Source organism: Acartia tonsa, chromosome 3 (genome assembly GCF_053477335.1).
Source record: "Acartia tonsa isolate MP-2025a chromosome 3, ASM5347733v1, whole genome shotgun sequence".
NCBI classification, from domain to species: domain Eukaryota; kingdom Metazoa; phylum Arthropoda; class Copepoda; order Calanoida; family Acartiidae; genus Acartia; species Acartia tonsa.
In genome coordinates this window covers 36635626-36649357 of record NC_137262.1, presented here as the reverse complement: position 1 = coordinate 36649357, position 13732 = coordinate 36635626, and the positions used below count along the sequence as shown (strand labels likewise).

At 29.7% G+C, this 13732-nt stretch overlaps 1 protein-coding gene across 2 annotated transcripts in view; it reads right to left on the bottom strand.

Moving 5' to 3' along the window:
• PIG-V (phosphatidylinositol glycan anchor biosynthesis class V) overlaps positions 1 to 13732 on the bottom strand; it is a 65828-nt gene that overhangs the window by 8877 nt on the left and 43219 nt on the right. For both annotated transcript variants that reach the window (XM_080153749.1, XM_080153750.1), the window contains exon 18: positions 13405 to 13455. In XM_080153749.1, the coding sequence (XP_080009875.1) occupies positions 13405 to 13455 (51 nt within the window). The remainder of the gene's footprint in view (positions 1 to 13404; positions 13456 to 13732) is intronic.

Below are 13732 nucleotides of genomic sequence, written 5' to 3'. Positions count from 1 at the left end.
CCATTTTAAATTTAAGATTTTTTCAATAGGGTGGGTTTTTCTCTTTGTTATGGATATGGTCATCCTTGTTTTTAATAGGACCAAGATAAAATTTTTCTAAAAAGCGTAAACCAATCCGTCAATTAGTTTGAATAATCACATAATCAAACAAAATAATACATAATACTATAGTATTTCTTTTCTACTAGCAGCTATGCCCCTAGTAGTACATGAGGGAAGACAACCCTCCATTAAACATTGTATTTTCTTTTCCAGGGACGATTTATATTGGAAGGTTTAAGCTAACTTCCTCAACAACAGTTATATACCATCCTAAGACCTATAAGAAGCTTCAAAATAAAGGAGAACCTTATCAGTCCAATGGTTAGCTAGACTCTTCGGTTCACACAGACAGACCCACATACATCTTACTACTTTTATATGAGAATGTAACTTTTGCATATTCTTTATCTTGTTATCTACGGATGCATCAGATAAATAGTTTCCGTAGGTAAGCAAATCTATTTCGGAATCCAACCAGGGATAAGGGATTCTTTAATCCAAGAGAGTAAGGTGATATTGTACTCTAATTTACAAAAGTACCCAAAGCTAACACCACATCTAATTCGTTGGCTTAAACTTTGGGTGCTTTGTTGAAACTTAATTGGAATTTTTAATACCTATATAACCAATAATTAAGTCTAATTTAAAGGCGGGTGAATTTTATTTATCTTCATCGGGAATGTACAACATTGTCATATCCCTTGAGATCCTTTATGAAGTCTCATTTATTATTTGAAATGTCATTAACTAATGTTTTGTTGCTATTCTTTTATCCATGCGAAAGAAAAATAAAAGTCACTGAGCTCTATTCAGGTTATAATTTCCGTTTTGTTTGGGTTTTATCAGGTATAAGGTAAAACCAACATGTGAAATAAATTTTAAATAATATTTGGGGGGGGGGGGCAAAGGAGGGATCGTCAATCTTACTATACAATTCGTATTTTTAAAATGGCTTTTTATAGGTTATTTTAGGTTAGGATAGGTTATATTGGGTTAGGTGATTGCCCCACAGGGTTAGGCAATTCGCCCCGCAGGGTTAGAGCCCCCCGCAAGAGCTAGAAACAGGAGAAAAGCTACTGTGAAAAATACGAAGAATCGCCCCTTAAGGTGCGTTGTCACGAAAGGGACTATACCCGAAAAAAGTATACCTACCCAAAAAATAAGCAGTAGAGACATATACAGTAGATGTCATTTTATAACTTATTATAATGTTTTTAAATAATTGGAATATTTTTTACTATTTCTTCTCAATGCTTTTTCATTCAATTGTTTTGTTGTTTTCTTTTACAGACGTAATTTATAATTACCTACCTAATGAAGATTTTTTCTTTCAAATATATTTCGGTAAAATGCAGCAGTAGTAATGGATATAGAATTTACGTGAAATGTGGATATTATGACATAGGAAAAATTTTCGTCAATTTAGGTTGCTAATATCACTTATTGGTAAGTTCGTTCATCCAGTAGGCTGGGGAATGGAGTAAAGGGGGTGGATAGGGGGATCATAACATTAGCCAGCTACAAGTTTGACTTTATTGGAGTACATAATAATCTGGTGTACGATCCAAGTAATAATAAATCCATTGCAGTAGTTACTATTTCAAATGTTATGGTTCAGATAGATTAAAACAGAAAAGAAAAATTCAAGATTAAAAACTATATTAAATAATTCTATGCAAAAAAAAACTCACAACTTCATACATATTGAATAATAATATAAAGTGAAGCCTTACATCAAGGAACACAATCTGCAATCTAATAAAGTCAAGAATTTTTTAGTTGCGCAAGCTACTCTATGACAAAGGTAGTTCCGTCTGACCGAGTACTTTAACATAAAATTAATTTTTTTCAGAGATTAGGTATTTGAGATAAGGGTCCGATTTTTCTAGTATAGGTTATTCCTATGGAGCATGTTTGTCTATTTAATTGACAAACTAATTTCAGACAGGCCTCTTCTTGTTTTTATCTATAAATATTTTTACATGTTTTATGCCTTTATCCCATTAGAATAAATGTAAAAAAGTAGCCTTTTATCTAAAATAGCAGTCGAGTAGATAAATTCTTTCTTACATAAATATAACGTCTTTCATAAATTTACCCTATCCTATTCGAGGACTCTTATAATAAAACACTGTAAATAACTGTATCTCCCCATCGCACTGTCCATGTGCCGACTCTCAATTGAGTCATTGAAAATCAACACAGCCAATTAGCAGAAAACAATTTGGTAGCAGAAGAAAAAGATCATTGAAAAAGGAAGGGAGGTAATTATCTAAAAAATTTCAATTTAAAAATGCCTTGGAATTTCATCCCTGATCAACAAATAAAATACAAAGTAAGCAGTCAAAAAAAAAGAATCAGCGCATCTGGAAAATATTGCATAGAAACCTTATTATTAACAAAATATGATTTATAATCTCTTTGGTCATGCTGAAACACACACACAGACACAAACAACCTTGCGAATCTCAGTGTTTGTACAATTCAGTCCATATTTAGAATAAGCAAATGATTTAATCTTCAGTTCCCCTTTCATAAAATCATACTGGTACCCAAAAGTTTTAAAAACACGTTCTCTCATTCGTGGCCTCAAAAACTTTTGATACATTAATTTCTGATTCGTTGGTTCAAATTAGCAGTGTCCAAACCTGTCCAAATAATTTTAATGTACTAAAGGATTAATTTTGTCATAATTTGGGACGTAAATCAATTTATCGTCTTATATTTTGAGATAAATGTTATAAGCATAGATTAATATCCGCTGGATTGAAACCGGTTCACAACCATACTGAAAGATTATGTTTGGCATCGTATCACAGACAATCTTCCACGAATTTAAAAATTAAAATGATAAAATTAGTACCAGTTTTTCTAGCCCGGCACCTCAGGGTTCACAAAACGTGTTTTAATCTTATAATGTTTGATTTTAATATCCACGGAAAGCTGTCAATAATAAGATTTTTTCTTCTGAAATTTATGAGGTCATAGCGGGAGCAGTTTTAAGACTTTATGTAAATGCATTGATTGCATATTCTTCTCAACCATCTTTTTTCATATAATAGACAGACAGATATGCTTATAGACCAATCAGATTACGTATTCTTTTTTTCTGAAATGACCATGCAAAGCTTTTGATGGTAAAAATGCTAACAATCAGTATATATTTTTTTAACGGCAAGGATTATTTTCCGATATTTATTTATTTAAATCTATTGTGGCTCCTTATACAAACTATAGTGAGCTAATAATGGATTTTTAGCTTTCTAAAATGTTTCAACGTTTTCTAGACTGCAAGGTATTTTAAATAATAGCCAACAGAGGCCTTAAGGTATAAGACAATGGACTCTAAATTAATGGACAACACCAATAACCAATTTTTGGCCAGTTTTGGGATCCGAATCCGGAATCCGTTTTTTAATAGCGGATTGGGATTCTTAATTGGAAGGCTAAAATTTGCGGCTTGAGTTCTTTTTGAAACTTGTCATTATCATCATTATATATAATATCTTATAAATCTGGTTCGATTCTCGGAAGTGAATTATAGAGAACACCAAGAACATTAATTTTTAGGACATATGTAGCACTTAACTTTTTATTTAAAAAAAAAACCTTTTAAAATATTGCTAGAATCCGGAATCCGCAGAAATCTGTCATTTTTAGGACGGACTTTTGTAAGAATCCGAATCCGGTCAAAAAATTTGACGGATTGCCATCCCTACAAAATACACAATTAAATTAAAAAAGATTAATTTCATTTGTGGAAAAGTTTAGACACTTAATATTTGTTCAACTTAATCAAGATTTTATAAAGAAATTACAAAGTTTTTAAGCCAACCATGGAGAAATCGGGTTAACAAAAAATGGAACCATTGTGATTTACGATCCAATGTCACCTCCCTCCCTGGATTCAGAAAGCAAGGTTGATTTCGTGTCATTCTCTAACTTATAAGTCTAATATAAATCATCCAAGCATTTTTAATGGATTAAGTAAAAGTCTTCCAATATATTGACTAAAAAATATTCCAATCAACTATAAGAAGTCGTAGTACATTATTTTGCATCTCAAGATTAGAGGGATGGTTATCCTCTTTAAAAAAATAGTTAAGATTTTTTTGTCTGAAGCTTAAGATTAATTTAAGCATGAATTTATTGAGTTCTTCTTTTTAGATAAGCTTCAGATAGGGCCGTGATGTTTTTAGGCTATTATATTTCTAGATTTCAACCTAGTTTTAAGTAATTTTCTTCGCTTTCTTAAGCCTTTCAAGACAGAACACATAAATGCTTGGGGCACAGCCGCCGTATAAAATCATAGAGTATATATTAAGAATTTAACTTTAATATTACTTTTAAAGAGATAATGGGATATTTAAGTGAGTCAGATAGCTTATACAAAAAACATCGCATTTATGAGAAGATCAAAATTAAAATAGTCACTTCAATAAGGGAATCTACACAGAAAAACATTGTTGAGTGTTGGTTATAGTTTTTTTTGGACTATGACAGAAATATCTTAATATTACGCTACGCTACTAATATTTCCGCTAAAATAAACAACAACTAAGCAAAAAAGTTTTTCTCTGTCTCTTGAGAAAAATGTGAGGGTAATGAATTAATAAAATGAAGAAGCAAGACATGTGTGTATGTGTGAGTGTGTGTGTGTAATTACCACAGATTAAACAAATCTACCAAAAAACAACAAAAAATATTTTAAATTTTCAATGCCATCTAATATGAGTCTCGTTAAATGCTTTTCTTAAGTCTAACTTACTTTAATTAAAACCTCCATGGTTCGTAGTTGAATAGAAATAATAACAAGTAAATGTTATACAGAAAACGATTTGCTAAGTTTTAAAAGATATGACATAACTTAATTAAATTAACGAAAACCAGGATCACCCATTTTAATTAACTATTGTGATTGATTTGAAAGACTTTGAATTTTAACCTAGAATTGATCGATGAGTTGATTTTTTTTATACTAATTACTAGGACGATCAATCATTATGTTAAAAGTAATGCATCTCTATAATCAATCTTAAAAGAGCATGTTTTTTTCGTATTAAGCAAAAGCATCCAATATTAAAGTAATTTTTGCATAGATTTATACAGAACTCTAAATTATGACGTGTATATAGGAAGTGAATGATGTTTATATGACTGTCTTATCTGTTCAGCTTTGCTTTTATTGATGATAACAATTCTAAAACAAATATCTAGCAGTAATGTATGCGCATTATAAATTAAAGCTCTAATTTGTGTAATGGTTCACATGCCACAAAAAAAAGAGAAAACATTTTGTGATATTACAATGCATTTTTACACACAATTCTGACTTAACTTTTACATTTAATATCATTTTTCTACCTTTGTCTTTTTCTTTACGTTTTTGTAGGTTTTATTTTGACAATTTGGTTTCAAATATTTATTATTTTTAATTTTAGTATAAAGCAATCTTATCCTATTAAATAAATAAAGAAATATGCTTTTGTCCGTTAAGATCTAGGTAACAGTATCTACTGAACTGATTTTTAATTTTAGAGAGGCATTACATAGATCCTAGAATGGTTTTAGGCTATTTATATGCCATCTTCGAATAGGCACTAGTAATAAAAAGAAGAGATCAATAACTTTTTATTTCGGGTTCTATTTCTAAATGGCTTCATATAGATCTATAGTTAGTGTTTAGTTTTCATCCTATAAACACATGTATTTCTAATTCATTTCCTATACAAGGGATCAAATTAACAAAATGTCAAAGTTTAACAATTTAAGTGTAGAAACTACACTATCAGAAGATATTCGGGATATTAAGGATAGGCTATCTAAATTAGAAGTAATTGAGAGTCTGTCTGCCCGTATTACTGCAAATGAGAAAGAACTGGCTTCTCTTTCTAAAGCCATGAGTGATTTGCAGGATGCTAATACAGATCTGAAAGAGGAGATAAAGAAGCTTAATGAAGATCTTGAGTCCAGGCCTAAAAAGGCAGATTTAGATGCTTTAAAAAGCGAGCTATCTGCATTTAAAGCACAAATTAATGATAAGGATATACTTCCTTTAAAGGAAGGACTTGAGGCTGTCAGAGAAGGAGTGGATGCTAGAGAGCAGGCATCAAGGAATTACTGTGTGCGCATAAATGGTTTGTTCGTACCAGAAGCCCAAGCCAAAAATATCTCTGAATATGACCATGCTAAGCTTTGCATGGCTGCGGTGCATGAGATGCTTGGGCCTGTTTTGAACAAAAAGAAAGATTCTATTGGTTTCAGCGTTGAACATCCATCAGATTACATTGAAACAGCTCATGTATTGCCCATCCCAAAGAGTGGTAACTATATGTGCCCACCTATTTTTGTGCGCTTCAAAAATCGCAACCTTCGAAATCTAATTCTTGCCAACAAAAATTTTGCTAAGGTTCGGAAAATTGATTGTGAAAAAGGCACAAAAAGTTATCGTATTGCTGCTGATCTTACCAAACGCCGTTATGCTGTCATGCAAAAATTGATTCAATCTGAGAAATTTGAAAAAGTTTGGCATCTAGATGGCAAAATTGTCAAATTTATTACTAAAAAGAGTGATAAAGTATTCAAAGTGAAAATGTTTGAAATCACACCTAATCAAATAATTGAGAAATATTGTTAAATGTTAAACATTATGATTCTATTATATGTAATACTTTGATTTTTTTTCTAAGTTTTATCCTCTTACATTATATTTTATAATATTTAAATTATAGAGTAGCTTCGCAACTAAAAATTGCTTCATGTAAAATTAATATAATACCCTTGTAAGCTGAGTTTTGTTTACATGTTAATCTACACCCAATTTCCTTATTTTTCATTCATTAAAAACTTCTCCCTATTTTCCCCCAACTTCGTTTCTTCATCATACCCTTTATGTATTTGTCTCACACTATATTTATCTAATGATTTTCGATAGGGTGGGTAGTATTTGTCAGATTTTAAATAATATTGAATATGATTTCTTATCTAGATATAAAGATTCTACATTAAATGGTAATAATTATGAAAATCCGTATTATGAAATTGATTTGGCATGTTCATATTTTAATAACAAACAATTTATTGAAAAATGTAAGCAATTTCAAACATTAAAATTTCTTTCTTGGAACATTCAGAGTCTTAATAGTAAATTTATTCAGCTTAAAGAATATATAGATTATTTAAAAGAAAATAAAGTTACAATAGATGTAATATCTTTGCAAGAAGTCTGGACTATTTATGACCAAGATATATTTAAAATAGATGATTATATCTTTATCTATAAATGTAGAAAGAATAAAGGGGGCGGCGGGATAGCTTATTATATTCATAAAAATCTAAAATTCAAAATATTGAATGAATTGTCAACATTTGAAGAAGGCTTATTTGAGTCACTCACAATTCAACTTGAATATAACAAAGAAAAATTTGTTTTGAGTAATGTCTACCGGCCTAATACTTCTATAATGGGATTTACTGAATCTCAACAAATGGATTTTTTTATTGATAATTTTTCTAACTTACAAAGTAAATTAATGTCTTTTAAATGTGCCTCTTACATTTTCACAGATTCTAATTTTGACATCTTAAAGTATCACTGTCATGAAAAAACAAATGATTTCCTTGAAAATTGCATTGCAAATGGTTTTTTATCTTTGATAACAAGACCAACAAGAATTTCTAGGACATCAGCAACATGTATTGACCAAATTTTTACTAACGCAAAAGATAATAGTTTTCATTCAGGAATTTTATTAAATGATATATCTGATCATTTCCCAATTTTCACAATAACACCTTATTCATATAAAGCAAGTAAAGAATCTTGTTTTTTTACAAGAAATATTAATGAAGAAAAAATTACTGGGTTTATCAATCTATTAAGAAATGTTAATTGGGAAAATGTAACTAACAGTTTAGAACCCCAAAATTGTTTTAATAAATTTTATGAGCTTTTTAATGAATTTTATGAACTTTCTTTTCCTTTACAAAGGATTAGAATTAATAAGAACATACATAAAATTGAAAAATTTATGACTGATGGTTTAATGAAATGTAGAGATAAAAAATTTGAATTGTCCACGTTAAGTATTAATGAACCAACTGCTGATAATATTAGGATGTATAATAGGTATAGAAATGTCTATAATCGTGCAATAAAAACAGCTAAAAAATTGTATTATTGCAATGAGCTAAAAAAATGTAAATCTGACTTGAGGAAAACTTGGGATATTATTAGAGATGCAATCCGAAAAACAAAAGATAAAGCAACATGTATCAATGAATTGAAGTTTAATGATGCTATATATTTAGATAATGCAGAAATTTCTGAGAAATTGAATGAACACTTCACTTCTGTAGCAAGCAAGATATCATCTAAAATAAATCCTTCTAACATTGATCCGTGTAGCTATATACATAATTATAATTCCAGTTTTAAAATGCATACAATAAACCCAAATATAGTTATAGATATTGTTAAAAAAATGGGAAATAAACAAAGTATGGACATTTTTGGCCTGTCAAATTCTTTTTTGAAGAAAATAATTTCTGTTATTGCCCTTCCTCTCTCTCATGTCATTAACCAAACTATTTTAACTGGAAAAATACCTTCTGAATTTAAAATCGCAAAAGTTATACCTATTTTTAAGTTAAAAGGGAATAATTCTAATGAAAAAGCTGATCCATCAAACTATAGGCCAATAAGTTTATTAGCTATTTTCTCAAAAGTTTTAGAAAAAGTCATTTATCAACAACTGTCATGCTATTTGATTAGAAATAATATCATTTTTGAACATCAGTATGGATTTCAATCAAAAAAGTCTACAATACACCCCGTGATACACCTCTTAAATTATATAGCTAGAGCAAAAAATGATAATAAAACTGTAATTGGAGTCTTCTGTGATCTTGCAAAATGTTTTGATACAATTCCACACTCTATTTTAATTAAAAAGTTGTCAAAAATTGGCATTAATGGCGTTGAACTTGAATGGTTTAAAAATTATTTAAGTAATAGACAGCAATTTGTACATGTAAACAACACTGACTCAACAAAGCTGAACATAGATAGAGGTGTCCCACAGGGCTCTATTTTAGGACCAATTCTATTTTTAATCTACATAAATGATCTTAAAAACTGTACTGATTTATTTACCCTATTATTTGCTGATGACAGTAATTTTTTAATTTCTGGTAAAAACTTTACAGAGATAAAACTGAAATTAAACAATGAACTTAAAAAGATATCTGATTGGTTTAGGAGTAATCAAATGAGCTTAAATCCTGATAAAACTAAAATCATGATATTTAATAAAAATGAAAATACTATTGATTGGAATGCTCTTAATATTAAGCTAAACTTTAACAATGAAAATGAGTTTGATCCTGAGAAAATAAAAATCTTAAATTATGTCAATTCAAGTAGCAATATTCCTGCAATTAAATTCCTAGGTGTATTTATAGATCCTTCTTTAAATTTTAAATATCATGTAGAACATTTACGTAAAAAGATTTCTAGTTCCTTATTTCTTATAAATAGAGCTAAACATATACTGAATTTAGATAGCAAAAAAATGCTTTTTCACTCACTTATAAATAGTCATTTACTTTACTGTTTACCTGCCTGGAGTTGTGGTCTAAAATCTACTATGGACCCATTAATTAAATTGCAAAAAAAGGCAATAAGAATTGTTTTTAGTAAGAAACACATCTCACACACAATGCCTTTATTTAAAAAAATGAATGTCCTTCCTTTACATGAATCAGCTAATTATTTGAAATTATTATTTATGTATGATTTTATAAACAGTAAGCTACCAAGTTCCTTTCAAGGTACATGGCTTCGCCGTAATCAATTACATACCAGAAATCTTAGAAACTCTAATATGTTTGATGTTAAAAAACCGAAGTTTAAATCTATTGAAAGATTTCCTAAGTATCATTTCCAAGAATTATGGAATAACCATTGTAATAATGATTTATTAACCCACAATCAATCAAGAAAAAAATTTATGAAAAATCTAAAAGAATCTTTGTTATCAAGCTTAACTTTAGTGTGTAACAACCCATTATGTCAAGAATGTAGATAAGATTATATTTCTTTTCAATATTGTTTGAAATCTGATAAATCAATCAAAATCTATTTGTTAAATTTTTTTTTTAAATTTCTATTATTGCAATAATGGTGTGAGACTTGTATGTCCTAATCAATCCTTCCTATTATCATTCTTTCCTCTCCAATATGATTTTATTTATTGCTTATTATCTTTTTTTTCTATTTTTTTTGTCTTATTTATATGGCCTGTATGAAAACAATGTGTGAATACACATTACTGCATACTTCCTAGTTTTTAGGAAACTGCCATTTGGGAAGAAAATTTTTTTTATAAATTAATCATATCAATAAAATTTGACTGTATATATAAATGTATATAATATTCATTTAATTCATTTATTATTTTGTTGTTTTTTTTTTCTATGTATGTACACCCAAGAATAATAAATCTAATCTAATCTAGTTTATTCAGGGAGTAAGGGAGGGGACAATGGGCAGTTAATTCAATTTTATAGTTGTGACCCTTTAAGGTTGAAAACCCAGATATTTCCAGATAAAACAAGTATTTGCAATATAGCAACCTTTAGTGGAAATTTTTGACTTTTTGAATTGTTTTTAATTCGAAATGCACCATCCTTAAACTGATGCTTTACTTCAAGCCTTTGATTCTAGAGATCAAAACCCTTGTTTACAATTCATTTCCATAATTGTTATTATCTAAACTTCGGAAAATTAAGGAAACATACCATTTTACTTTTACAACATCTTTTACCCAAATTTTTTTATTGTATTTATTAAAAAGCTTAGACATGAAAAAGCCTTTAAATAATTATATTACAAAACTTACTAAAACAATTACCTTCCTACAGAACTTTTAACTCAAGTTATTTCATTTAACGAAATAAAAATGAGATACCTTGCGTCAAAATTTCATACTACATAAATAAAATAGTTGAGAACATAAGTACATCTTAATTTTAAAGATCTTAAGGTTTAAGTAATATATCTTAGGATAACTGGTAGCTGCGCTCCTAGCATCCAGGACAGAAAAATAAAATAACACCATCTTGAGATTTTAATGATAAACAAACCTTGAACAACTCAGGACTTCGTGAATTTTCCTTAAAATTTTGAAATTAATCGGATCATTGATTACAGAAATATTAAGCTAAAGACAAAAAACTTTTGCCTTTACATTAAATCAATAAGAAACATCTAACATGTCTAAAGTAACGAAAAGAGCTAACCGTTACGGACGTACAAATGTGCGGGATCTAATTATAGGAAGGCTTTGCTCATAATAACTAATAATCTTAATATAATTTCTTTCTACAACGCACTAATCGGAATGAATTTACATTAAACAAGAATTAGATATAAAAAATGTAATGATTCAATTTACAAAATAATTTTCAAAATCAAAATATTCTGTCTGCTTGTTATTGTTTATCTTTTTGTTGACGCGCTAGTTTGCCGCGAGATTATGCATGATTTTGCGTGACGTCATTCATAATTGGTCCCCAAGATTGGTTAGAAACTGCTTAATTATTGCATGTTCCCTTTAAGCCAGTCCCCAAAGTCTGAGACTCCTAAAAATTGAATATTCGATCCATTGTCCCCTCCCTTACTCCCTGAGTTTATTTCACATTTATAGTGTAGGAAAGTATAAGCAATCTATTTGGGGCTCTAAAATTGTGTTTTAAATATAAGGGGTAGGGGGTCTAAACCCAAATTTCTTTGTCTGCTAATGTATTTTTATTTTCAAAGTCTCAACTTTATTTTGTCTAGGTATATAGTCTAAGTTATCAATTTATGAACATTAAAATTATTTTTTAAATAGGTAATTTAAATGATTCAATTAAATTAGTCTTATTTGGATAGCTTGTTCAGATTAGAGAACAAATTAATGAGAAACAAAATATATAATGATCTAGAGAAAAGTATTAAAAGTGAAAATTAGTACCTGATGAAAATATAAAATTATTACTTGGATCTTATATCAGATTAATATGTTCTCTAATAAAGTGAAACACACAGCGGGCTAAAACAATCCTCCCATTTTACCCCATTTCATCCCCTCCCCTACTACTGAACGAACTGACCAATAAATGAGTTCCATGTTAGCAAGCTAAATTGATGACAATTTTCCCCATGTTATAATATCCACGTACAATTAATATAACACACTTTTAGATATCTACTAGACCTTTACAAACGCCGTTCTCTCCCTGTACCGAAGTATGAGAATTAGCATAAATTAATTGGCACTAGGCCATGACTTTAACTTTCTCATCTGATTAAACTTATTAAATCGATTTGAACCAAGAATATTGGTACCTATAATACAAAATAGGATTTAGTCTGTCTAAAGCTGAAGAATAAGATCGTAGTAATAAAGGGCATAGGAAAAACATAATTACACTTATGGGAGAAGCAACGATGAACCTCACCCCCCCCAAAAAAAAAAAAAAATGCTCGGACTAAAGTCCAGGGATGAAACCCCTAGTCAGTAAATAGAAAATAAATTTTCCTAGATTTTCTCAACTTTTTGATAATCAGAATGTAATTTATTATGAGAATGATGGAAAGTAACATTAATAGTTCGACTGGCTTATTATTATCCTAAAAATAAGTGTAAGGATTTTTGTTTGTCCGTTAAATCTCGCTAACCAGTAAACCAATTTAAAAAATGGCGTGCACAACGATTCACCAAGTATAGTATGTTTGAAACCATTTGGGGGTGAAAAACGGGAAAGGCAGGCCTTTCCTATTTCAATTCTTCTCCCCTATTACACCCCCATACCCCACACCACTGAATTAATATCTCCATTTTAGGGGAGCTTCCCGCAATTCCCATAATCATTTTAGCCCTTTTAAATGCCCTCCATCACCTAGATGCTAGAGACACAGCTGCTAGTTTCATAAATTTAGGTACTTATATCCAAGGACATAACCTGCGATATTATATTCATGGAACCTCTACACTAATGTTATTGTTATAAATATTATAAACTTTAAATAAGTGAACAGGTTTAATGCTTTAAACTTTCATGGAATGCCCGTACGTTTTAGATGTACGTTTTATAGACAGTTTTTGGCCAGGTATAGGTATGACAAACAACTGAATTAATTTTAAAAAAGATAAATCGCGATTTCAGGGAAGGATTTTGGGTCTTCCTTAGTATTAGTACTAAGAGTCTTTAAAATCAGTTTTAATTACGATTTTTTCAATTTTTTGTATTAACGTGTCAAGCTTTGCTTTCATTGCTGTTGTCATCCTTGTACGTATTTAATTAATATTTATTTACCTGGAATAAAATTGTGTCTGTGTTGCTTTCCAGATTGGATTTACACTCGATCTAAAATATAAGGGTTATGAGCAAGTTATAAAAACTCAATGGCCGATAAATTGATGAACATCCCCAATGATGATACACAAAATTACTCCATCTGTAGATTACCACGATTGGTTGAAACGCTTGGACACTAGGTAAACTTTATAAACCAACCAATAAAAATTCAATAAAACTCCCCAAAGAAAACGCTATTTTAAAACTTTGGGGACTAGTTTATCTAAGAGTCCAATGTTCCCTTCCTCCCTGATATAAACTAGTTGTTTGCGTGGAGGTGTATTAG